At 45.6% G+C, this 26,498-nt stretch overlaps 2 protein-coding genes across 3 annotated transcripts in view; both read left to right on the forward strand.

The window, feature by feature from the left end:
- Positions 1-20,708, forward strand: part of GMPS (guanosine monophosphate synthase) — a 58,910-nt gene extending 38,202 nt beyond the window's left edge. For both annotated transcript variants that reach the window (XM_068112904.2, XM_078776132.1), the window contains exons 10-16: positions 2,699-2,804; positions 2,913-3,028; positions 10,552-10,677; positions 10,777-10,892; positions 11,420-11,550; positions 12,403-12,575; positions 18,988-20,708. In XM_068112904.2, coding sequence (XP_067969005.2) covers positions 2,699-2,804; positions 2,913-3,028; positions 10,552-10,677; positions 10,777-10,892; positions 11,420-11,550; positions 12,403-12,575; positions 18,988-19,089 — 870 coding nt within the window. In that variant the 3' untranslated portion in view covers positions 19,090-20,708. The remainder of the gene's footprint in view (positions 1-2,698; positions 2,805-2,912; positions 3,029-10,551; positions 10,678-10,776; positions 10,893-11,419; positions 11,551-12,402; positions 12,576-18,987) is intronic.
- Positions 20,709-24,089: 3,381 nt separating this feature from the next.
- The window catches only part of LOC137424971 (acidic phospholipase A2 E-like), a 30,859-nt gene continuing 28,450 nt past the window's right edge, over positions 24,090-26,498 (forward strand). Inside the window, exon 1 of the mRNA XM_078776133.1 lies at positions 24,090-24,276. Within this exon, the coding sequence (XP_078632259.1) occupies positions 24,219-24,276 (58 nt within the window). The 5' untranslated portion in view covers positions 24,090-24,218. The remainder of the gene's footprint in view (positions 24,277-26,498) is intronic.

Consider the following 26,498-nt stretch of genomic DNA (forward strand, 5'->3'; position numbering starts at 1 on the left):
GCCATCACCTTCGTCTTTCTGATATTCACCTTCAAACCTTTTGTCTCCATACATTCCTTCCACTTGTTCATCTTTTCCTTCAGTCCATCCATACTTTCCGCAATCAACACCAGATCATCTGCATACAACAACTCCCATGGTAAACCCTCCTTTACGTTCTGAGCCAGCACCTCCATCACAGCTACAAATAGTAGTGGACTTAGTACCGACCCCTGATGCACTCCCACCTTCACCTCAAACTCACCACTGTTCCCGTCCTTCGTCCTTACAGCTGTGCGCGCTCTTTTGTACATTGCCATCACTACTCTGATCAATCATTCCTCCACTCCTAACTTCCTCAATGCCCATGTCAATACTTTGCGTGGAACCCTATCGAATGCTTTCTCCAGATCAACAAACCCAAGAAACAACTTCTTCCTCTTCTCCATGTACTTCTCCTGCAACTGCCTCACAATAAAAAGCACGTCTCGTTCCTCTTCCTGGCATAAATCCAAACTGCATTTCGTCGATCTTCACTTTCTACCTTATCCTCCTCTCCAACACCCTTTCCAATACCTTCATTCCATGCTCCAATAACTTTATCGCTCGGTACGAGCCACACTCTAGAGGGTCACCTTTCCCCTTGTATAGAGGGACGAGGGTACTCAGTTCCCAAACCACTGGAATGCAGCCTCTTTTCACCGCCAGATTATAGATCTCTGTCATTCTCTTCACACCCCAACTTCCTGCTGCCTTCAACATATCTCCCACAACTCCCGTCGGCCCTCCCGCTTTTCTACTCTTCATTGCTTTTATCGCTTCCTCAACTTCCTTCTCAGTTATCTTCTCTGCCGGTCCTAAAACTGGGTTACTCTCTATGTTGCCATCCCATTCATTCTCTGTATTCAACAGCATTTCCATATATCATTTCCATCTTCCTTTAATTCCATCTGGGTCCACAACGATTTGTCCCACTTCATCCTTCAAGCAACTCACCCCCATCACATCACACCTCTCTTTCGCTATCTGCTTTGCAATCCTGAATACCGCTCTCTGACCCTCTTCCGAATCCAAGCGTTGTCCGAACATTTTCCGTCAATCCTCTTTCCAACTTCATCATCCCACCACCATGTTTCCGAGTGCCTCGGTGGTCCTTTTGTCCATCCACATACCTCACCAACGGCTCCCAACAGACTAGCTTTCATTGACATCCAACCACTTTCAAGCTCAACCACATCATCCTCTACTCTACTCAGCCTCTCTTTTAATGCCTCCCTTACTGTCACCTCTTTCAACCTCCACACCTTCATTCTCGGTTGGTACTTCACCCGCCGAGCTCTCCTCGCACCTTTCACCCTTATGTCGCAGACAACCAAGTGGTGCTGTGAAACAGCCTCCTCTCCCGGGATCACCTTTGTGTCCCGGAGGTGCCCCCTATCTCGCCTACGCACCACCAGGTAGTCAACGGTTGTCGTCGACCCACCTGACGTGTATGTAACAAGCTTATTATCCCCTTTCTGGAACTGAGTATTACAAATCAACAAATCAGCTCCATCAGCAAACTCCAAAATCCTTTCACTTTCTCCATTTCTCACACCATATCCGTAACCCCCATGAACTCCCTCAAAACCGTCCATATTCCTTCCCACATGTCCATTTAGGTCTCCTCCTACCACAACCACTTCCTCATCTTTCACGTTTTCCATCAGCTTCTCTATCGCACACCAGAACTTGTCCTTCTCTTCATCGCTCCGACCAACCTGCGGAGCATATCCCGAGATGACGTTCACCAAGAGCTTTCCAATCATAATTTTTCACCATCATCAACCTATCAATCACTCTCGTCACACTCACCACACTGTCTACAAACTCCTCAGAAAACAGGACACCAACACCATTCACGCCCTCCAGGCACCCTTGCCACACGAACTTGTATTTCTGTCCCTGCCTACCCTTCACCATTCTCACACCACTTCCCTTCCATCTCGTCTCTTGCACACAACATATGTCCACTCTTCTTCTGACCAATACTTCCACCACTTCTCCTGATCTCCCTGTCATTGTCTCTACATTCCATGTCCCAAACCTCAGAAAGCGATCTCCACTTCGGGCTGTACCCTGCCCATATGTAGTTGTAATTGTCATGGTTCCCTGTTTGAGGCAATGTTTTTATGGCCGGATGCCCTTCCTGACGCCAACCCTCTTAGTCGTCTCTTACGACATGCAGGGATACGGTGGACCTATTCTAATCCAGGGTACACACTGGGAGAGGGCCTGTACATCATTGAGAGAGAGGAAGACAAATGATGAATTGTGAAAGATGATGGGAATAGAGCCTGTGATTGATGCTGTGAAGAGGAACAGGTTGAGATGGTTTGGTCATGTGTTGAGGAAGGATGAAAGTGACTGGTTGAGAAGAGTGATGGAAATGAATGTTGAAGGAAGTAGAGGACGGGGAAGACCGAGAAAGACTTGGCTAAAGATGGTGGAAGAAGAAATGCGGGCAAGGGGGTTAACAAGGAGAGATGCAGAAAATAGGGCAAACTGTAGAAGATTGTCATGGGGACCGCAAGGCTAACCCCCGCTCTAGCAGGGAAAATGGCCTTAAAATGCCTGTTGTTTGTTGTTGTTGTAAACCATGAGACCAGTTAGAGGAAGTTATTGAAGTTGTAGGGCAGAAGTGTTTTATGATTAAAGAGAATTTTTTTTTTTTTTTCAGGGAAAAGTAATTGAACCTCTGAAAGAATTCCACAAAGATGAAGTCAGGGCTTTGGGAAGGGAACTTGGTTTGCCTGAGGAGATTGTATCGAGGCATCCATTTCCTGGTAAGTTATTGTTTAGTTTTGTCTTGATGGAATTTTGAAATGTACATTGCGATTGTTACATGATTCGCCAGTTAATTGCATTCGTTCTGTGGGATGGTGGGATTGCAGGGCCGGGACTTGCCATCCGTGTGATCTGCACCGATGAGGCATTCATCTGCAAAGACTTTCAGGAAACCAACATACTGCTCAAAATAATTGTCGACTTTGCCAACATGATGAAAAAGGTGTGAATCTTTCACTGTATTATTTGCATTGCGTAATGCAAAACTAGCGGATACACTTGTCAATGATAGGTCATGGAATAGTTTTAGATTTGATAAGATGGGAGGGCCGGTAAATATCATCAACATTGCCATGAAGGTTGGGCTTGAAGCGTCGCCCAGTGCAATGCTGTGAGGTTGACAAAAATCTACTTTTGACTGGGCCCAACTGAATATAATGGAATGTAGGAGTTGGAAGTGACTGTTGAGAAACAGAGATGGTTTGAGAAGAAGTGAAGTGAAGAACAGTGAAGTGAAGTGAAGAAGAAGTGAAAACAGAGAAGTGAAGAGAAACAGGTTGAGATGGTTTGGTCATGTGTTGAGGAAGGATGAAAGTGACTGGTTGAGAAGAGTGATGGAAATGAATGTAGAAGGAAGTAGAGGACAGGGAAGACCGAGAAAGACTTGGCTAAAGGTGGTGGAAGAAGAAATGCGGGCAAGGGGGTCAACAAGGGGAGATGTAGAAAGTAGGGCAAAATGGAGAAGATTGTCATGGGGCCTGCAAGGCTAACCCCCGCTCCAGCAGGGGAAATGGCCTTAAAATGCCTGTTGTGTTGTTGTTGTAGGAGTTGGAAGTAAATTTAGATGCCATTAGCGGAATTGTAAGACATTGCTGATGATGCTTGTAGACAAAGTTTGGTGACTATGTGCGGTCGTGAGAGAAGAGGTGGTAGAAGAGTAGGAAACAGAATGAGATATGGACAAACAGACAGGTAGATATTGGTGATCATTTTAACGAATAACACTAATACATGGACTGGCAGCAGAGTTGCTCAGGGGTAGCATAACTGGTCTTTGAGTTGTGTGTTCTGGATTCGATTCTCGACGCAGTTTGTTCAACCTCCAAACTCTCGTGTTGCCCTGCAGGTGTAGTGTTGCACTATTTTGTACACTGTCCTTTGGAGTTGTTGACTTGTTTCAACGTCTGGCACTCATTAGTGAATGTTAAAAATGGGATTGTGCAGGGTTTTTCAAAAGAAAGACTGCATTAGAAACCTCTTGTGCAAAAAGACGTCTTTCAGAGAAAATAATTTGTCAAATACAACAAAGGCATATCAGAGGTAAAACAAGATTTTATTTTGAAAATTGTTGAACAGTTGCAGCAAATTTATAGTAATTGCTGAAAGTGTGACCTGTTCATTTGTCGGCAAAGTTGGAGGCGTCTACACATGCTTTGAAACAATCTCTGCAGTTTTTCAGCCTGGATGCAATGGATAGCCTTTGGAACTACATTCCTCATAGCAAGTCGATCACATGAATGAAGTTTCACATCGATCTGTTCAGTGGTTCTGGAGAATTTTTTTTAATTTTCTTTTCAATCAAATATGGCCACCAGACCAAGTGACCAATGACGTCATAAATTTTATTCTTCATAGATCAGATACGAGACAAGCACTTAACACAGCCAGAGCTTGGGGGAAGTGCCGTCACTAACGTCACTTCCCGGGATGCTCTGGGTACCAGCGACGTCATAACAATGGCGCCGCTTTTCTCACCGTACTCAATTTTCTCCTCCCCATGGATGCCAACCGAAGGGAATTGTTCGTGCTCTACCTTTTCAAGCAAGGAAGCAGCACATAGTCATCAAACTTACCATTTTTAAAGTCTTTGGTATGACTTGAACCGGTCCAAACTGGATGGGTGTTTTTCATGAGACAACATCTCCTTAGTGGATGGCCGTTGGCTCCCTACGGGTGCTCATCCGCCATTTGCCACGTGTTGTTTTAGTCCTGGCAGGGTGTCACAGTCACCCTCCCCATTAGCAAAGTTAGTGAGGGGTGTCGGTTTAGTCACCGACAACCCGACCATGTGGCAGGTAGCATTGGGTTACATGTTACCAGTGGCAGTCCCAAAAGACACCTGACCAGAAGCATTTACTTATTGGCCACCTTTTTTTAAATGTTCAATTAGTTCTTCATGCCTGTTGTTTGTCTCCTTTATGGCATTCCCAAAAATAGTAAGTTTACTGTTTGGAATGATTTTCAATTTATTTTGACTGCCAGACAGACAAACAGACTGAAGCAATTGCTTTATTCTTCTGTGTGCATGTGCGCTCAGGGCAAGATTCCGTCCAATTTTCCAAATTCAGAGCCAAAGTACTGCTAAACTGCAGGCTCGTGTTCTGATTCGTGTTCTACAGGGTTCACTGATATTTAATTCAATTGAAATTAAATAGTTCCTCAATCATAGACTGACATCTGTCAGACAGACAGAGTCAACCAAATGCTTAAACCTGAGAAGAGAGGGGGCATGATGCTAGGGAAGCAGAGAGGGAGCGAGCCATGAAGGGAGCAAGGTGTGTGTGAGATGTGATTTAAGCAATGAGGCGGCAGGATGTGAAGGAATCGAAGATGGGGTAGGGCATGGAGGAAGCAAATAAGGGTGTGGCATAAGGTGGAGGGAGACTGAATTGGGGGATGCTGGGTAGGGGCGGGGATTGGCTAGCCTGGAGAGGGTATAGGGGAACCCGGGTGTGAAAATGACCTGGGGGAGGGTACTGACGTGAGGGAGTGTGGTGCTGTAGTTCCACACGCGTTCCAAAAAGGGTTGGTTGTATGGATTCTAAGGGCTGAGAGATGAAGACAGACATCGGAATTGGGATGACGTTGTTGATTAAATGGCACAAATAAAGACAGCACTGCATGAAGACTGTGGTGAATGAGGCATGGTTTTTTTTTTTTTTGTTGTTTTTTTTCTTTTCTGTATACATAATCGAGGCTCGTGAAAGAGCTAACATTTATCGCACAAACAAATCAGACAAACAAACAAAGTATATAAAAAGGGGAGCGGTAGACAAGATGGGGAGAGAAGGGGAAGCACATAAACACAACATTTGAGAGCAGGGACATCGGGAATGTGTGGGAGGGAGAGGGCTTGGGGGGAGGCGGCGTGGGAAGGGGGGGGGTTAGAAGTGTAAACACAAGGACACCGAGGACTTCCAGGAAAGAAATTGGTATTTCAAAAAAAGTGGATTTGGGGTGAAATTAGTGGGGGTAGAAAAGACCAAGGTTTTGGATGGGGGAAGATAAGAGATGGTGGTGAACAGCTTTTTAAAGACCTGGAGGGAGGAGTGGGATTGAAGAGAGTGAGGGAGTTTGTTCCAGAGGTGGGAGAAAAGAGGAATGAAGGAGTGAAGGTGAGCAGAGAGTCTTGATTTTGGCAGTTTAACCATAAGAGGGTTGCAGACAGATCTTGTGCGCCCTGTAGGAATATTTGGGGGACAGAGCCCAGAGAGAGCTGGAGGAGCAAGGCCGGAGAGGAGTCGGTCGAAGACAGAAAGACTACCAACCTGCCTGTGGTGAGTAAGTGAAAGGCCCTCGGAGGTAGCTTCATCGTGGGAGATTCCAATGATTCTGAACGCTTTGGTTTCAACAGCGTGAAGACGAGCTAGGTGTGAGGCAGGAGCACCAGCCCAGAGGGGAGAGCAGTATTCCATTGAGCTGCGGATGAAAGCCTTGTATGTGGTGAGGAGCTCAGGTGTGCCAAGGAAGGACTTCGCACGACGGAGGATGCCCAGTCGGCGACTGGCTTTGGAGGCCAGATTTGAAATGTGGTTTTCCCAGGAAAGATCATGGCAGATAGTGAGACCCAAAAGCTTGAGTGACAGAACTTCTTGGAGAGGATTATTCAGAAAGTGGATGGGAGGGTTGTCCAGTCGGTCTTTTCGGAGAGACATCGTCAGAGTGTGAGATTTGTCAGGATTGAAAGACATGTTCCACTTGTTTGCCCAGTCTGTGATTTTGTCCAGGTCTGCAGAGAGTGGGGAGGCTGCAGACTGCCGATCTGAGGGATGAGGAGTGGAGCGGCAGAGAGTGGAGTCATCAGCAAAGAGATAGAGAGGATTTTCAAGAGAGTCGGAGAGATCATTGATGAAGACCAGAAAAAGCACAGGGCCCAGACACTGCCTTGGGGAACTCCAGCCTGAACAGGAAGAGGAGATGAGAGAAACCCATTCAGGGCTACACGTTGACTATGACTAGAGAGGAAGTCCGCCAGCCATGCGTGGAGATTTCCATGGATACCAAAGGAGGAGAGTTTGGTGAGCAGAGCTGGGTGCCAGACCGTATCGAAGACACGTGATATGTCAAGGGAGACAGCTCTAATTTCCTGTTTGGCATTGAGGACCTCCATCCATTGTTGAGACAGCAGAAGCAGCATGTCCAGAGTAGAGTGACCTGGTCTGAAACCAAATTGATGATCAGAGATCAAGCCATTGGAGAAGAGGAAAGATTTCATATCTGAAGCAATGATGGATTCCATGAATTTGCTGATAATTGGGAGAAGGCTGATTGATCTGTCTTGCTGGGATCTGTTTTTGCGCCTTTTTTGTGTAAAGCGGTGATGTTGGCTGATTTCCAAAATTATTCTTGTGAGTTTGTGAGTGATCCAGGCATGGAGCAAAAAGGAAGGGGAGAAGGGAAAGCAGAATGGGAGAAAGGTGTTTGTAAGTATGCAGGAAGATTGAACTCTTTATATCGTCATTTAAAAAGGTTTAAATTGATGAGGTGAGGAGGAAGAAGCATTGTGATGAGGAAGTAATGTTCACGACCGAAGGAATTGAGGAATGAGTTGCAGATGAATGAAACTTTTTTCCCCCGTCGCACCGTGGAGCGAAAGGGGGACTATGGTTTTCCCCTCCGTCTGTGTGTCCGTCCGTGCGTGCGGGCATGCGTGTGTGCGCAAGCGAAGGACGGCATTCGAATTTGGTGTGTGGGTGCAACCCACGTCAAAATCCAAGATGGCCGCCGCCATGTATGTCTGATGCCATGTATGTCTGAACCTTGTGAGCTGAATATCTTGAAAAATAAGCGAAGTACCAACTTCTAATCTGGTGTGTGGGTGTATCTAGGCACAAGGAAGAACACTGTTTAAAATTGGGTCGCCACGTCAAAATCCAAGATGGCCGCCGCCAGTCTGAACATTGTGAGATGAATATCTTGAAAAATAAGCGAAGTACCAACTTCTAATTTGGTCTGTGGGTGTATCTCGGCATGAGGAAGAACGCGATTGAAAATTTGGTCGCCACGCCAAAATCCAAGATGGCCGCCACCATATATATGTCTGAACCTTGTGAGCGAAATATCTTGAAAAATAAGTGAAGTACCAACTTCTAATCTGGTGTGTGGGTGTATCTAGGCACAAGGAAGAACACTGTTTAAAATTGGGTCGCCACGTCAAAATCCAAGATGGCCGCCGCCAGTCTGAACATTGTGAGATGAATATCTTGAAAAATAAGCGAAGTACCAACTTCTAATTTGGTCTGTGGGTGTATCTCGGCATGAGGAAGAACGCGATTGAAAATTTGGTCGCCATGTCAAAATCCAAGATGGCCGCCACCATATATATATGTCTGAACCTTGTGAGCAAAATATCTTGAAAAATAAGCGAAGTACCAACTTATAATCTGGTGTGTGGGTGTATCTAGGCATAAGGAAGAACCCTATTGAAAATTGGGTCGCCACGTCAAAATCCAAGATGGCCACCATGCGTCTTCCACTTTGTCAACTCGCATCACTTCACCGACGGGGGACCTGGGCGGAACGCTTGTTAAATATTATTTGATATCATTTTGAGAAGGAAAAAAGGGAATGGTTTTGAGTCAGGGTAGAAAGGGACTGGTTTTAACAAGGGGAATATTTAGCAAGATGTGGGTAAGGAGGCAGTGCCTGTCAAACACGTGGTCAACAGAAAGTGAGATCGACAAACAAAACGTGGAAGCAAATCGCTTGAAGGACCAAGAGAAGCAACCATGATGAGGAAAGGGAAACCAGAAGTGCATGTTTTGATTTTGGCTTTGTTTGGTTAGTTGGTTTCGAGTTCTGTTTTGCGCAACTAATCCAAATACACAAGCACACTATCTAAAAACCTGTTTGGTGTTCCAATCTGATCACAAAGCTCATGATGCATGAACACGCTCACAATGCATGAAGTGTTGATATTTGCATTGGCCTTGTCTTTTTCTCCCCCGTCGCACAGCGGAGCGAAAGGGGGACTATGGTTTTCCCCTCCGTCCGTGTGTCCGTCCGTCCGTGCGGGCGTACGTGCGTGTGTGCGTAAGCGAAGGACCGCATTCGAATTTGGTGTGTGGGTGCAACCCACGTCAAAATCCAAGATGGCCGCCGCCATGTATGTCTGATGCCATGTATGTCTGAACCTTGTGAGCTGAATATCTTGAAAAATAAGCGAAGTACCAACTTCTAATCTGGTGTGTGGGTGTATCTAGGCACAAGGAAGAACGCTATTGAAAATTGGGTCGCCACGTCAAAATCCAAGATGGCCGCCGCCTTGTATGTCTGAACCATGTGAGATGAATATCTTGAAAAATAAGCGAAGTACCAACTTCAAATTTGGTGTGTGGGTGTATCTCGGCATAAGGAAGAATGCTATTGAAAATTTGGTCGCCACGTCAAAATCCAAGATGGCCGCCACCATATATATGTCTGAACCTTGTGAGCGAAATATCTTGAAAAATAAGCGAAGTACCAACTTCTGATCTGGTGTGTGGGTGTATCTAGGCACAAGCAAGAACGCTGTTTAAAATTGGGTTGCCACGTCAAAATCCAAGATGGCCGCCGCCATGTATGTCTGAACCTTGTGAGATGAATATCTTGAAAAATTGAAAAATTGGCCGCCTCCATGTATGTCTGAACCTTGTGAGCGAAATATCATATCATAGCATGTTTTCTGCGTCTTCCACTTTGTCAACTCACATCACTTCCGCGATGGGGGATCGAGGCATAACGCTTGTCTTTTATCATTTGCAATGCAAAAAAGTATGCTGGTGTCCCCTCGTGTACTTGTCCAGCATGTGATACCTGTTAAAGCTCCTGCACGATCCTTGGATCAATCTTAAAGGGCAATTGCTGTAATACTTTATTTGTAAGATACTTGTGCTTTGCCTGTTTGATCTCTGATTCTCTCAGGTTCGATTAACTCGTGTATTGATCCTGAATGAAACTGTCACTCTGGTGCAAGGAAAGCAGAAAGCACGCAGCGTCAAGGGACAGTACTCAAGAGTGCACATTAAGTGCATTGTCCTGTCGAATAAGTTGAATATCAAACATCCAAGTTTATCTTTCAAACCCAATTGGACCATAAATACAAAGTATTATGCTTCTTTTTTTTTTTTTTTCATTGGACCATCTACATGCAGGTTATGATTCATGCAAATGAATGAAATGTTAGGGAATACATTTACATTGTGTCCATAATTTTCCTATTCACATGTATCTTCAAGCAAATGCCAGCACCACACACACAATCGTGCACGCACTGCCCATGCTCTTTACAGGGTGTCGGTTTTGCAGAAGCAGTCTCTCGGCAAGGTTTCCCCTACCTCCTCACACCCTATCCTCACCCTCTTTATCTCCATGCATTTTTTTTTTGTCTGACCTGTTCAAGAACTTATGGGTCAGTAATGTATTTGCATTGCATTTTTGACAAAGGTGCCACACACAAGCCCTTCCTCCTCACCTGCCTCTCCTCAGCCTCATGCATTGCTCCAGCGGGTGAAGGCTTGCACGACAGAGGAAGACCAGGAAAGACTCGTCGAGGTGACGAGCCAGGCCTCCCTGAATGCTTTTCTTCTCCCGATGAAGTCTGTCGGGGTGCAGGTTTGCTATACCTTCTGCGATATTTTTTAATGCCGAAGAGTATTCTTTGTTTCCGTCGTGAAGGTGCACACGTAACTGCACTTGTTGTGCCTCATACAGGGTGACTGCCGTTCCTACAGCTACGTTTGTGGTATTTCTCCACGAGACTCCCCAAAGTGGGATTCCCTCATTTATCTGGCCAAACTCATTCCACGGATATGCCACAATATTAACAGGTAACTGGGCAGGTGTTAAACTTCAGTGCATCAAAACGCTAGTCAATAAACTAATGAATGTTGCTTTGCAATCTTTAGAGGAGCCAAACATTTTGTATTGAATGTTTATAAAAATAGAAAAAAGATTGTTTTGTTTTGTTAATGTTCCATGTACTTTAGGGGCCTTCTATTCCTTTATTGCATGAGGAATCAGGGAAAAGGGAGGTTAGGGAGACAAGTAGGTGGAGGACCAAATTGAAAAAAAAAAAATGGGAAAATACAGAAAGGGTTTTGATAGGAGAGAGAAGGATGCGTGGGGAGGGAAAGAAGTTTGAAAGGAGATCGGAGTAAGTGGTTGTAAGAGAATGGACATGTATGGATCAGAGAGTTGGGGAAAGGAAGAGTGGGCATCCACAATTGCACCATATCTACATGTATGTTATAAATAAAGGGTCCCTTAAGCGACATTCAAAAACTTCTGTGTTCAATCACACGGTGAGAGCTCGGCCATCCTGGTTTGAGGGCATGTAACAACTCTGCTGTTTCAGGGTCGTCTACATCTTTGGACCACAAGTACGTGAGGTCCCGCTCGACATCACCCCTACATTCCTGACCACAGGTGTCTTGGGCACTCTCCGAGAGGCCGACCACCTTGCCCACGAAGTGCTGCGTGATTCGGGTGAGTGGATATCGAGCTATGTAGGTTATATATACTACAAGGTTTCTAGTCATGGGAATGGGCCTAAAACTGCCGGGCCAGTTGAAGTCAAGTTTACATTGAACTTTTACTTCTGTCAAAAGTGGTTTATTGCAGAGCTGTTTTTTTTTTTTTTTTTTTTTTTTTTGTTGTTGTTGTTGTTGTTGTATACTGAATCGAGGCTCGTGAAAGAGCTAACATTTATTTCACTAACAAAACAACCAGACAAACAAAATATACAAAAAGAGGGAGCGGAAGACAAGATGGGGAGAGAAGGGGAAGCACACAACCACAACATTTGAGAGCAGGGAGAAGTGTGGGAGGGAGAGGGCTTGGGGGGAGGAGGCGTGGGAAGGGGGGGGAGAGGTATAAAACACAAGGGGACCGAAATTAGCGGGGGTAGAAAAGATCAAGGTTTTGGATGGGGGAGGATAAGAGATGGTGGTGAACAGCTGTTTTAAAGACCTGGAGGGTGGAGTGGGATTGAAGAGAGTGAGGGAGTTTGTTCCAGAGGCGGGAGAAAAGAGGAATGAAGGAGTGAAGGTGAGCAGAAAGTCTTGATTTTGGCTTCCTTCCTCAATGAGGCTCATTTCCGACGTGAGGGCTTACTGAGGTTTTAACATTTCTGGTGGTAGTGTTTTGATAAAACTCTCATTGTGTGCTTACTATGCTGAGAGATGTCCGCAAGGTGCTACCATGGATCAATACCGAAAAGGGTCAGCGTGTCTGTGCAACAGAAGTTTCTAACAAGAACCGTAAACAAATATACTTTATACTGGACAAGCCTGTCGTTGCTTCCATCTTGTTTCATCTTCCTTTTAATTCATTTTTAAGGCTTCAGCGGCAAGATCAGTCAGATGCCCGTCGTGCTGACCCCACTGCACTTTGATCGCGACCCTTTGCTCAAACTACCTTCGTGCCAGCGCTCCGTGGTGATTCGCACATTCGTCACCAATGACTTCATGACGGGTGTGCCTGCTACGCCGGGAGTGCATCTCCCCGAGGAGGTAAAGGCCTTGGCTCACAGCCTCAACTTTCTGCCTTAATATATTTTTGCTTTTTCCAAGTGAGAGTTTAACTACAAATTGGCATTACAAATAGTAAAGTAAACGTGCTCACTGTGGCCTTCAGGTTCTCTTTAGCACATAACATAAAGGCGTTTTACAACGCATTAAAGCACAGTAAGCTGTGCTGTGAATGCATTTGTGGCCTCTTCCTTCTTCCTCCATTGAAATGTGTGTACGTGGATGCGAGTCGAATGAAACGGATTCGTTCTGGATTTATTCATTTATTTTAAATATTGTAACATTAGTTAACCTAGAAGCTCCCGTTCCCTATGGAAGCGGCCAGGGGAAGGGGGGGGGGGGGTGAGGGGGGGGGCGGTTGGGGTCATGTTATTGTTTTTACGATTATTAATACCATAGCAGAGTGCATGCCATACAGCCCTTTATTTTGGTGGTGTATAGGCAACAGACCACTGCGTCGATTGCTCCTGAAAATAAAAAAAATAACCTGCATTACGTGCATGAAGCAAACACGTGTACTGCTTATCTGCATATATAATACGACGTGGTTATATAGCTCAGATAATTCCAATTGAGCCCCCTCCTTCCCCCAAAGGAAGAAAAATGCCAAGATGGGCGAATTTATTTTTTCCAAAACCGTATAAATCCAACGAAACTTCAGAAAACACATCTTCAGGTGTCCTCATTAATCCCTGAAAGTTTCAGCTACCTTGGTCAAATCCTTCTCGGACGAGTACATGAAAAATACAACATGCATACGTTCCCTCCATTATATATAGATAGAAGATACTGGCACATGTGATAACCCCCTCTTACTCCATTCTTCATTAAGGTTAATTGTTTGGCTTGCAGGTTAAACTAAAATGGCACTTGGAAGAGCGCTTCATCCGCCAGGCTGAACAGTTTGTCTTTTTATCCCATTGATAGGCAGGATCTGGATTCGGACCTGAACCAAAATCTAATCAGCTTGTTCTTGTCACCTAGTCACTAACTTTTTAGCCGCGTTGCAGACGCTGGTCATAGAGTGCCCTCTGCTGTTGTTGTTGTTGTTCTTCTTCTTCTTGTTCTTGCAGAGAAGACAAAACCTCAAAGCTCCACCCATTCAGGGAACCATAGCTCCACCCATTTTGGGAGAGGCTTCATATAAACAAATATCCACCATTTTATTAACTCGCATAGCTTTGAGGCCTGTTTTGTAGGCCCGTGGTGTCTTCCTCTCTCACACAGTTTTATTTCAAATCAAATTCGATATATCATTTCATTTTTCACAGTCGCTAACATAGTTTTAGACTCGGTTGAAAAAAAACGGGAAGAAAATCCGATGAAAGTTGCCCTTTATAGAACGAAATGAATTCTCAAAGGCCTGTAACTTCAAGTCCATTGAGATTTTTTTTTTTTTAATCGCGGCATGGTCAGTCATACACCGCCCGAAATAACAGACGGGAAAATGCCGAGATATATTAAAAATTCGTCCATTTGATGACAATCGTCACGATTAAATATTTAATTTATACGTCGTCACAATAATGTGGAGAGAGGAGCATAGCTTCGTTCACGTGTCGCCACATACGGGAAATTGCCGAGATATATATTTTTTAAATCGCGGCATGGTCAGTCATACACCGCCTGAAATAACAGACGGGAAAATGCCGAGATATCTATCTATAATTCCAGTAATCTCTGTCTGTCTGTCTGTACGTTTGTTTGTTTGTCTGTGACCGCTGTTTCTCGACAACTACCGGTCCGATATACTTGAAACTTGCCAGGTATATTGCTGGGGACCCGAGGATGTGCCTTTTCAAGGTTTGAAATTAATCGGACAAGTACTTACCGAGCTATGGCGATTTAGCCGTTCGCCGTTCGCTTTGGCGTTGCGAATGGACCAAACCATTCATGTAAATAGAGGGGGGGGGGGGGGTTCTGTGGTCGTTCGCTTTGGCTTTGCGAATGGACCAAACCATTCATGTAAATAGAGGGGGGGGGTTCTGTGGTCGTTCGCTTTGGCTTTGCGAATGGACCAAACCATTCATGTAAATAGAGGGGGGGGTTCTGTGGTCGTTGCGAATGGACCAAACCATTCACATCGAATCATCGAATCACATCGAATGGACCAAACCGTTCGCTTTGGACCAAACCATTGCATGTAAATAGAGGGGGGGGGGGTTCTGTGGTCGTTGCGAATGGACCAAACCATTCATGTAAATAGAGGGAGGGGGGTTCTGTGGTCGTTACTGCCACGTGGTTTCAAAGTTTTTTTTTTGTTGTTGTTGTTTGCACGCATGTTTTTTTGCACCCACGTACGGGCACGCCCTAGGATGTTTACACACACACACCCCTACACAAATTTTTTTTTTTTTTTTTTTTTGGCAAGGAACGTGCACCCACGTACGGGCACGTCCTAGCTTATATATAGTACGGGCATTAAAAATTCGTCCATTTGATGACAATCGTCACGATTAAATATTTAATTTATACGTCGTCACAATAATGTGGAGAGAGGAGCATAGCTTCGTTCACGTGTCGCCACATACGGGAAATTGCCGAGATATATATTTTTTAAATCGCGGCATGGTCAGTCATACACCGCCTGAAATAACAGACGGGAAAATGCCGAGATATATTTAAAATTCGTCCATTTGATGACAATCGTCATGATGAAATATTTAATTTATACGTCGTCACAATAATGTGGAGAGAGGAGCATAGCTTCGTTCACGTGTCGCCACACACGGGAAATTGCCGAGATATATTTTTTTAAAATCGCGGCATGGTCAGTTATACACCGCCTGAAATAACAGACGGGAAAATGCCGAGATATATTAAAAATTCGTCGCCACACGGGAAATTGCCGAGATATATTTTCACTTTGCACAAAAATAACATCAAGTACCGTCATCGAATCAATTGGAATGTCCTGTGCCTATAACATCGACGTTATAGGCACAGCTGCATCTAGGCATTGTGTAACATCGACGCGGCTTTTGTTTTAATTAAAACTTTTTGTACTTGTTTATATATCATGTTATATATTGCTTTTCGCCCGATTTCTCAATGGTGAAGAATCACTTAAAAATTAAACAAATCTCGTATCCGAATCCGTATTCAGATCTTCACCAAAATCAAATCGATTAGTCCTTGTCACACACACAACCTGTCCACCAACTTTCGTCCAAATCCGTCCACAATTTTTGAGATATCCAGCTATATATCGTTTTTGGCCCTATTTCCCAATGGCGAAGAATCACTTAAAAAAATTATACTAGCCGAATCCGGATCTTCACCAAAATCTAATCATTTTGTCCTTGCCACATACACTACCTCTCTGCCAAATTTCGTCCGAATCCGTCCACAACTTTTTGAGATATCTTGTTCACAAACAGACAAACAGGGGTGAAACATAACCTCCATCCACCTTCCGTGGCGGAAGTAAAGAGACTGCTTATCTTTGTATTTTCTACTTTTAATTGCCTTTCTGAGAAGCATTCATCAAAGTGGGTCAAAAGATTGTTCTTGCAATCGACCACACATTCTGGATGGATGGTGCTGTCAGTTTTTCCACCCCACATATCTATCTATAATTCCATTAATCTCTGTGTGTATGTGTGTGTGTATGTATGCGACAACGATTTCTCGACAACTACCGGTCCGATATACTTGAAACTTGCCAGGTATATTGCTGGGGACCCGAGGATGTGCCTTTTCAAGGTTTGAAATTAATCGGACAAGTACTTACCGAGCTATGGCGATTTAGCCGTTCGCCGTTCGCTTTGGCGTTGCGAATGGACCAAACCATTGCATGTAAATAGAGGGGGGGGTTCTGTGGTCGTTGCGAATGGACCAAACCATTCATGTAAATAGAGGGGGGGGATTGTCACTGTACTCGCAAGCCGTTCGCCGTTCGCTTTGGCGTTGCGAATGGACCAAAACATTTCATGTAAATAGAGGGGGGGGATATAATTTTAGATAGATATATAGTACGGGCATATATATAGTACGGGCATATGCCCTAGTATTATAAATGCCATTAAGAAACTTTATTTGTCACGTTATTCTACATGTCCTCAGTGCACTTCATCCAGTGGTCACCCAACCTGATGCCATCACACAAGTCTTACTTTTGAAGTGTCCTTAACACGGTGTGTGTGGATTTGTTAACCACTTTATCGGATGCAAAACGTCTTCTCAATGGATTTTTGGCTTTTCTTTTCTAACATGTATTGTTGGGTTTGATGTGTAGTTTTCTACTGCGTCACCATCAAGTTAACAAGAGTTTGGGTGTCTTTCCTGAATCTTTCTGCCACTGCCAAGTACTTGGTAGAAAATGCCATTATTCTAATTCAAGAAATTGGAAACTCGATGATTTATCAGACATTGCACATTTAGGTATTTCTGATACTTTGCCATCAAAGGAACCCTCTCCTCTGTTTTGCTAGTCGAGGCCGGCATGCCCCACAGCAGGGTCTTAAGCAAAGTCTTCTTCCTCATCTACATTATCGACCTCTCCGATGCTGTGGAAAACTCTGTCTTCCTTTTCTGTAGACGATTGCACATTGTGTCTTACAGTACCCTCCCATCCCTCTGTGTGGCAGACAGCAACTGTCTCTCTCTCTCTCTCTCTGTCTGTGTCTGTCAATGTGAAAATGATTCGGCTCTGGTCTAATAAATGGAACATGTCCTGCAATCCTGTAAAATCTAATAGTCCCACTCTGTCACACTGGAAGGATTGTCAAATGCATCCATCAACTTCCACAAATTTCTAGGCTTCATCATCAGCCAAGACCCCTCCTGTGCCGACCGCATAGCAAAGCTGGCCCACCAGCTTCAGACTGGGCGTCCTCCGTCATTTCAAGTCATTCCTTGAAAAATCAGAACGACTTGCAGCCTACAAGGCCTTTCTCTGTAGCTCATTGTTTTTCTTCATGGTCTGGCATCCCAGCATTACATTTTTGTCTCCTGGATCCTGTGGAATCGAAAGCTCAACCAAAACTAGCATCTGCTGCATTGACATTGAAGCAAAAGGCTGTAACATCAGAGACAGGTTGTTGGTCTCTTTTTTTTTTGTACTAACTCTCCTCCAGTCTTGCTTCTTCTGCTTCCTCAGCTCTCTTACTCTAGCCCAGATTATCAAAGACCCTCCTGGTTAACTGTTCTTACAGTAACGCCCTCCTGGTTAAACCCTCAACATACAATATTTCTGCACACCTCAACTCTTTTGTTCCTCTTTTCTCTCATTTGTGAATCTCGTCTATTGCTGTCTTCCTGTAAGGATTTCAAGCAGGCAGTGCACCACCATCTCAGGTCAATCCCCAACATGACCCACAATTTTTTTCTTCCCCCAATAACCTCTCTAACCTAACGCTTTACTTCCAATTTCCTAAGCCTGGTGTTGGCTTAACGGTTAAGGTGGCTCGCTTAAGATCTTAGGGTGTTGAGTTTGAGTCCCTGTCGTGTCGTTGAAATAACACCAGGTGGGTTGATTCAGCGTGTCATCCTTCCGAGGTCAGCAAAATGAGTACCAGCTTACTGGTAATAGGGGTACTGCATCAGCGGCACTGTTGCGCTTCCAGAAAATGATGCAATGCAACCAGCAGCTATTGGCAACTCCTCTCACTCTCTCTCTCTCTCTGTCTCTCTGTCTCTCTGTCTCTCTGTCTCTGTATCTGTGTGTTTTCTCCTTTCTCTCTCCCTCTCTCTCGTCTTTTCCTGTTGATTCCAACTGTGACTCCACTGTCAGTTTATTTGGCATTTAACACCCTCACCTTGCTCTTCCATGAGCCTAGAGCTTGTATGTCACAAAATAACTTCTACACTTGTTTGCTTTCTGCCTATATCAAAACCCTTTAGTGATTTCCCATTTCAAATGCACATTATTCCAACCAGTTTGGAAAATAAGGGATGGTTTGCGCCCGATGAGTGGGCGAGGCCATGCAGTTATTTTTCAGAAGCTTGAAACGCACAAGTCGATGAGCCAAACTGTGCACACCTGTCAGTGGTACATGAAAGATGCAGGAATTGTTTTTTACAACCATCCAAAGTTACTTTTATGCCTCCTCCTCCGAAGTTGCAGGAGGCATTATTTATTTCTAAATTTTAATACACAGATGTTGAGGTTCATGGAAGAGTGGAACAAAGAGACATTGTTTTGTAACTGATTGTGTATGGAATCTCAGTTACCTTTTCAGCATTGATTTATTACCACATGCTTCCCATTAATTGGCCACCCAAGTATTGTGGCTTTGTCCGTCGTGAGTCTTCGGGTACTGTTTTTAGTCGGCTGTCTAAGGGGTCAGCATGATTCTCTCCTTATGAACTGTCTAAGCTTTGTTTGGGGGGGTGATGCATGCCAATAACCCGCACATTTCTCGCTTGCTTCCTTCCTTTGCCATATTCCAAGGTGGTGTTTTGCATGGTGCAAGAGGTCCTTAGAGTTCCTGGCATTTCACGCGTGATGTACGATCTTACTTCAAAGCCACCCGGAACAACGGAATGGGAATAAGCCAGCAGGCCTTAAAATGCAGCTCAGTCGACAGACTCTGACTTTTTCCACTGAGCAGTTTCCAACCTACGTCTCCGGAACCAGTGCTTTGTCTTTTTCTATGATTGCCCACGATTCTATGGTTCTGAGAAGCAAGTTTTGGCTGTGAGATTTTTAGCAGGTTGCTTGCCATTTACTTTGCCTTGTAAGCAGTGGGATTTTCCTTGGCAATATCACTGAAACTGAAGCTTAACTGTTGCCTTTTCTCTAGCCTGTTCGGAATTGTGATTTTGAAATATTCCTTGCAGATCTCCCCTTCCCTCCCTTCTCCACCCCACCCCTCCCCCAAATCATTCAAGCTTATATCAAGCGGGGGTTCCTGACCCCCTCCAACTCCCTTTCAATTTTGAAATGATACCCTGTTTGTTGCTTTTCTCCTCACCTATCGCCGTCAGACCAGTTTCTGGAATCATGAGAAATGTGAAATGTCAGCATATATATATTTTTGCTCAGACTTTTTGACAGTTCCACAAGCACAGAATTCGCCAAACATCGACTTACCCAAAGAGTCTTCAGTCCAGACGAACGCAGGTGCAGGCAGAGACGACGCGTCCCCATTCGGAAAACGGGCAGTGGAATCTTTTTCCCACTCGGTTGGTTCCTGTATGGGCTTGTCGATTAGCATGCGTTGTACAAAATGTGCATTTGAGAGGGTTTCTTTGTTGGTGACACGAGTTGGTGATTGCGGAGGTCGATTTGAAGAAATTTACCACATTTAATTTTGGTATTATATTGAGACGGTTGTCTTTACGCTAGGGTGAGCACAGAGGAATTTGAACGAGCTTGGTGGAGATGACGGGACCATATTGATCATGTATGCAAGGTATGGGGATAGGAGTTAAAATCAAAATATTTTGAGAAGTGGAAGTGGAGGGGGCGGGGGCAGGTACGGGATAAGAAGGGAGGTTTGAAGAAGACTCGTCGACGGGAAGCGAAATTGGGTAGCAGGGTTGAGTGGGGCGGGTGGAGTGTCAAAGGTGGTTGAAAATCCCTGCCATTTTATGTGCATATTACACCTGCGTGCATCATTTTTCAGGTGACACAAAGTTATTGCAATTAGATTTTTTTTTTTTTTTCCTCATTCACAAATGTAACACAATTAAGTTTTACAGACTGGACATTTGTGGCTTTGTGAAGCATCAGCTGAGAAGTCCCCATTACCACAATCCCTTTAAACAGAGTCTAATACAGTATTGTACATCACTGCCAGAAAGTAAAACCCTTCATGGTAACTTCGTGTTGATTTGTGTATTCTCCGAAGTGGACACAAATAGTGCACCGTTTGTGTTGTGAGTTTCTTAGCCTTGTTTTTAGGTAACCTTTTGCTAATTCTGCTATATTCACGTGAGACAGACGAACAATTTGTTATTTCTCTCCCAGCCCCCCTTCACCCACCTCCGGTTCTCCCCGCTATGTACGTGGACTGGGCTGAGCCGGCTCTGCAGTACGGGAGTTGTGTTTATGAAGTTTGTAGACTCTGCTTTGTTTTTGTTTAAGAGTTTAACCACCTGTGAGGGTTTTGCTAAAGACGACTTGGAGTTCGGATTTCAACATTTCATTAAAAAGAAACTTCTCACGGACGTCATGTCCCGCACTCAGGCTTATAATGTTAATGTGGCCGTTAGGAAAGCAGGTGGTGTAATGATATCGTAACTTTACCAACGTCACAGTCGTGTTAGGAGAGCTTTCAAAAACCTCGACTTAACGTCACTATTGATGCTCCATCTGAAACCTCTTTACACCTCTTTCTCTCTCTACCTGCCTCTCTCTCTCTACACCTGTCTGTGTCTCTCCTTCTCTCTTTACACCTGCGTTTCTCTACACCTGTATGTGTCTCTCACCTGTGTGTCTTTTTTCTCTCTCTACACCTGTCATTCTCGACATATCTCTCCCTCTCTTTACATCTCTCCCTCCCTCTGTCTCTCCCTCTTTTTACACCTCTTCCTCCCTCTGTCTCTCTCTCCCCCTCTACATATCTCTCCCTCTCTTTACACCTCTCCCTCCCTCTGTCTCTCTCTCCCCCTCTACATATCTCTCCCTCTCTTTACATCTCTCCCTCCCTCTGTCTCTCCCTCTCTTTACATCTCTCCCTCCCTCTGTCTCTCTCTCCCCCTCTACATATCTCTCCCTCTCTTTACATCTCTCCCTCCCTCTGTCTCTCCCTCTCTTTACATCTCTCCCTCCCTCTGTCTCTCTCTCCCCCTCTACATATCTCTCCCTCTCTTTACATCTCTCCCTCCCTCTGTCTCTCCCTCTCTTTACATCTCTCCCTCCCTCTGTCTCTCCCTCTCTTTACATCTCTCCCTCCCTCTGTCTCTCTCTCCCCCTCGACATATCTCTCCCTCTCTTTACATCTCTCCCTCCCTCTGTCTCTCCCTCTCTTTACATCTCTCCCTCCCTCTGTCTCTCTCTCCCCCTCTACATATCTCTCCCTCTCTTTACATCTCTCCCTCCCTCTGTCTCTCCCTCTCTTTACATCTCTCCCTCCCTCTGTCTCTCTCTCCCCCTCTACATATCTCTCCCTCTCTTTACACCTCTCCCTCCCTCTGTCTCTCTCTCCCCCTCTACATATCTCTCCCTCTCTTTACATCTCTCCCTCCCTCTGTCTCTCCCTCTTTTTACACCTCTTCCTCCCTCTGTCTCTCTCTCCCCCTCTACATATCTCTCCCTCTCTTTACACCTCTCCCTCCCTCTGTCTCTCTCTCCCCCTCTACATATCTCTCCCTCTTTTTACACCTCTTCCTCCCTCTGTCTCTCTCTCCCCCTCTACATATCTCTCCCTCTCTTTACACCTCTCCCTCCCTCTGTCTCTCTCTCCCCCTCTACATATCTCTCCCTCTTTTTACACCTCTTCCTCCCTCTGTCTCTCTCTCCCCCTCTACATATCTCTCCCTCTTTTTACACCTCTTCCTCCCTCTGTCTCTCTCTCCCCCTCTACATATCTCTCCCTCTTTTTACACCTCTTCCTCCCTCTGTCTCTCTCTCCCCCTCTACATATCTCTCCCTCTCTTTACACCTCTCCCTCCCTCTGTCTCTCTCTCCCCCTCTACATATCTCTCCCTCTTTTTACACCTCTTCCTCCCTCTGTCTCTCTCTCCCCCTCTACATATCTCTCCCTCTTTTTACACCTCTTCCTCCCTCTGTCTCTCTCTCCCCCTCTACATATCTCTCCCTCTCTTTACACCTCTCCCTCCCTCTGTCTCTCTCTCCCCCTCTACATATCTCTCCCTCTCTTTACATCTCTCCCTCCCTCTGTCTCTCCCTCTTTTTACACCTCTTCCTCCCTCTGTCTCTCTCTCCCCCTCTACATATCTCTCCCTCTTTTTACACCTCTTCCTCCCTCTGTCTCTCTCTCCCCCTCTACATATCTCTCCCTCTCTTTACACCTCTCCCTCCCTCTGTCTCTCTCTCCCCCTCTACATATCTCTCCCTCTCTTTACATCTCTCCCTCCCTCTGTCTCTCCCTCTTTTTACACCTCTTCCTCCCTCTGTCTCTCTCTCCCCCTCTACATATCTCTCCCTCTCTTTACACCTCTCCCTCCCTCTGTCTCTCTCTCCCCCTCTACATATCTCTCCCTCTTTTTACACCTCTTCCTCCCTCTGTCTCTCTCTCCCCCTCTACATATCTCTCCCTCTCTTTACACCTCTCCCTCCCTCTGTCTCTCTCTCCCCCTCTACATATCTCTCCCTCTCTTTACACCTCTCCCTCCCTCTGTCTGTCTCTCCCCCTCTACATATCTCTCCCTCCCTCTGTCTCTCTCTCCCCCTCTACATATCTCTCCCTCTCTTTACACCTCTCCCTCCCTCTGTCTCTCTCTCCCCCTCTACATATCTCTCCCTCTTTTTACACCTCTTCCTCCCTCTGTCTCTCTCTCCCCCTCTACATATCTCTCCCTCTTTTTACACCTCTCCCTCCCTCTCTCTCTCTCCCTCTTTTTACACCTCTCTCTCCCCCTCTTTCTCCCTACATCTCTCCCCTCTACATATCTCTTCCTCTTTCTGTTCACCTCTCCCTCCCTCTCTCTCTCCCTCTTTTTACACCTCTCTCTCCCCCTCTTTCTCCCTACATTTCTCCCCTCTACATATCTCTTCCTCTTTCTGTTCACCTCTCCCTCCCTCTGTCTCTCCCCCCCCCCCCCCCCTCTACATATCTCTTCCTCTTTCTGTTCACCTCTCCCTCCCTCTGTCTCTCCCCCCCCCCCCCCCCCTCTACATATCTTCCTCTTTTTACACCTCTCCCTCCCTCTTTCTCTTCATCTCTCCTCTACATATCTCTCCCTCCCTCTGTCTCTCCCTCCCTCTCTCCTTCTCCCTCCCTCTATCTCTCTCCTCCCCTCTACATATTGCTCCCTCTTTTTACACCTCTCCCTCCCTCTGTCTCTCCCTCCCTCTCTCCTTCTCCCTCCCTCTCTCCTTCTCCCTCCCTCTCTCCTTCTCCCTCCCTCTCTCCTTCTCCCTCCCTCTCTCCTTCTCCCTCCCTCTCACCTTCTCCCTCCCTCTCTCCTTCTCCCTCCCTCTCTCCTTCTCCCTCCCTCTCTCCTTCTCCCTCCCTCTCTCCTTCTCCCTCCCTCTCACCTTCTCCCTCCCTCTCTCCTTCTCCCTCCCTCTCTCCTTCTCCCTCCCTCTCTCTTTACCTCGACAAGTTACCGTTAATTTATGGTAAGTTGATCATGATTTTTCCCCCCAGCCTTTTTCTGGGTTACATTGTACACGTGGCTCGCGAGATTGTGGCGGTTGTAAAAAGACCCCGCACCATGTGGTATATTTTACTGTGGGGTTTTCCTATAGGGCAGTTGGTTTGAATAAAGCGAGTTTTCTTTTTTCCTCCAGATGTCCTTGGGATATTCTTACAATCGGTTCTTCGGCTGCCCATGGGGTTTGGGGTTTTGTACCAATAAATGTTGGTTACCGGTACCTGTGCTCTATCACTATGTGCTGCAATGACTGAAGTAATCCATTACGTGTGATTATGAAGCAACATCAGAGGGGTGGGCAATGGTGTTGCACAGTCGGGATTCCGGGGACTCTTCACGCCCAACAACGTCGCGATAAAAGTCGGAGCACATTGGACGGTGTGGTCCTTGGGCGAGATGACAGCGCTCTGCCTATTCACCGCCTGCTTCTTCTTCAGCCAACTCTACACAACCGGTAAAGTCACGTGTGCAGGGAAACTATTCGAAAATAATTGTTTACAAACACTGGTTGTCTTGTAGCAGCTGGAGACGATGGTTTTTCTCACGTCACGAGGAAACAGCGTGGGACCGTGAAGCAGACAGCAGGAATCTTTAACATCGACTTGTACTACTTACTAGCAGATGGGACAATGAGCCTCGAGACCAGGTGGTGGGGTCGTGACCCGGACATAAAAAACTCGCGTTTTTGAGGGAGGATATTCACGTCGAAAGCGTTTTCTCCGATAATTTCTTTTTTTTACCGTAGGTGTACCGCCTACAGGTACCATTAGGCCTACCAATTTGGGTCGCGAGGTGAATGTGATTTCAAAATTTTGGTCCTGGACACAAAATAAACATTTGGGAACCGCTGGAGTAGTCAATCTTGCCAGTCCTGTTTATGAATCTACAGTGCTATGTAATTATACCATCGGTCTACCTTTTTATGACAAATGAGATGAAAAGTCAGGAGACGACGATGGTTCACGAGCGAGAGGTATTCTTCGGTTCGATTTGGAAAATTCGGTTCGATTCCGACAACTTTGAAAATTTGACCTTTGTGACCTTGAAATGTCAAAACGAAGGTTACTGACCTTGAAATGAGATAGAAAATAATAATCAGTTGTGAGGTTAGTTAGCTACACAATACCGAAAATTCGGTTCGATTCCGACAACTTTGAAAATTTGACCTTTGTGACCTTCAAAGGTCGAAGATTCTGAAATTTGTTGGAAAACTTGTATTTTATGATGTATGTGATAATATAAGATCATGTATGACATTTCACCCTATCAGGAAGTGAACAATGTAATAAAACCATCAAAAATCGACTTTTCTAAATATCGTGACCTTGTGACCTTGACCTTGGGGCGAAAATGAAAAATCGAGCTCCGTGGGGCTAGACACGTGACATTGGCCTAACCAAATACCGAAACCCCTGTCAGATTCCACCAACTCCCTCGGAGAAGATGTAGCTTGAAATCGATTACCCCCTAAAAAGACATCTTTTGCCGGCGTGGCTCCGCCCACAATGGGTGCAATACGCCCACTCTGGGCAGGACACAACTAGATCATGATATCAACCTCCCACCCATGTTTCATCAAGATCGGATGATATCATCGGGTAAGTTATGCTGCAGACAGACACACAGACACACACCCATGACGAATATAGTGGTCACTCTGTTTGATAACTCGTGAACCAATAGAGAGACCACCGACCTATCGCCGATGGCGAAGTGATAGGCCTATAGTGTCAGCTTCATCGTGAGAGATTCCAATGATGTTGAAGGCCTTGGTTTACATGGTGACGATCTGAGTAAGATGAGGCAGGAGCACCAGCCCAGAGGGGAGAACAATGCTCAATGAAGCTGCAAATGAAGGCCTTGGTTTCCATGGCATCAATATGAGTAAGATGAGGCAGGAGCACCACCCCAGAGGGGAGAGCAGTGCTCCATCAAACTGCGGCTGACGGCCTTGGTTTCCATGGCATCAGTATGAGTAAGATGAGGCAGGAGCACCAGCCCAGAGGGAAGAGCTGTGCTCCATCAAGCTGCGGATGAAGGCCTTGTAGGTGGATGGGAGTTTTGGTGTACCAAGGAACTAGGAAGGAGGGGTACGACATAGTTGGTGAAAGTGGACGTGGTATATTCGTGTGAGCAGGTACAATGGAATGGTCTCCTATACAGGTAGTGGCAGCAGGAAGAGTCGATAGGTTTAAATTGGAATTAGGTACCTAGAGAGCATTACAGATAGAAGTGTACAGGGATGTTGGCGGACTTGTAGGCATCTTGCATGTGGATGGATGGGTATATCATCTCCATGGTGTGGGCATGATGGGCCGAAGAATGTCTCCTCCTGCGCCAAAGTTCCCTGTTAGTCCCCATTCCTTGTGTAAGCGACATAATTGTTACGAATGATGACATCGTGGAACATTTTTGTGGTTTGCATTCTGCAAACCTTTGGAGGCACAGCAATGAAACCAGAAAATGATGTTTGTGGCATAACTTGTAATCTCCTCCGGAGAAAATAATGACTTTGAAGGCAAAGACGTTGCCTAGTCTGAGTTCAACGCTCGGTCTTGCTATCTCGAACTGTCGCCCTGGTGTTTCACAGGCAGTTTGTACGTGTAGTCGTGTACCGTCCCAAGCTATCGTTGGGTGAGCTGTCGCAGGTACCCAAAACAAATTCCAAATTCATAC

This window comes from Myxine glutinosa, chromosome 4, assembly GCF_964187855.1.
Source record: "Myxine glutinosa chromosome 4, kmMyxGlut1.1, whole genome shotgun sequence".
Taxonomy (NCBI): Eukaryota; Metazoa; Chordata; class Myxini; order Myxiniformes; family Myxinidae; genus Myxine; species Myxine glutinosa.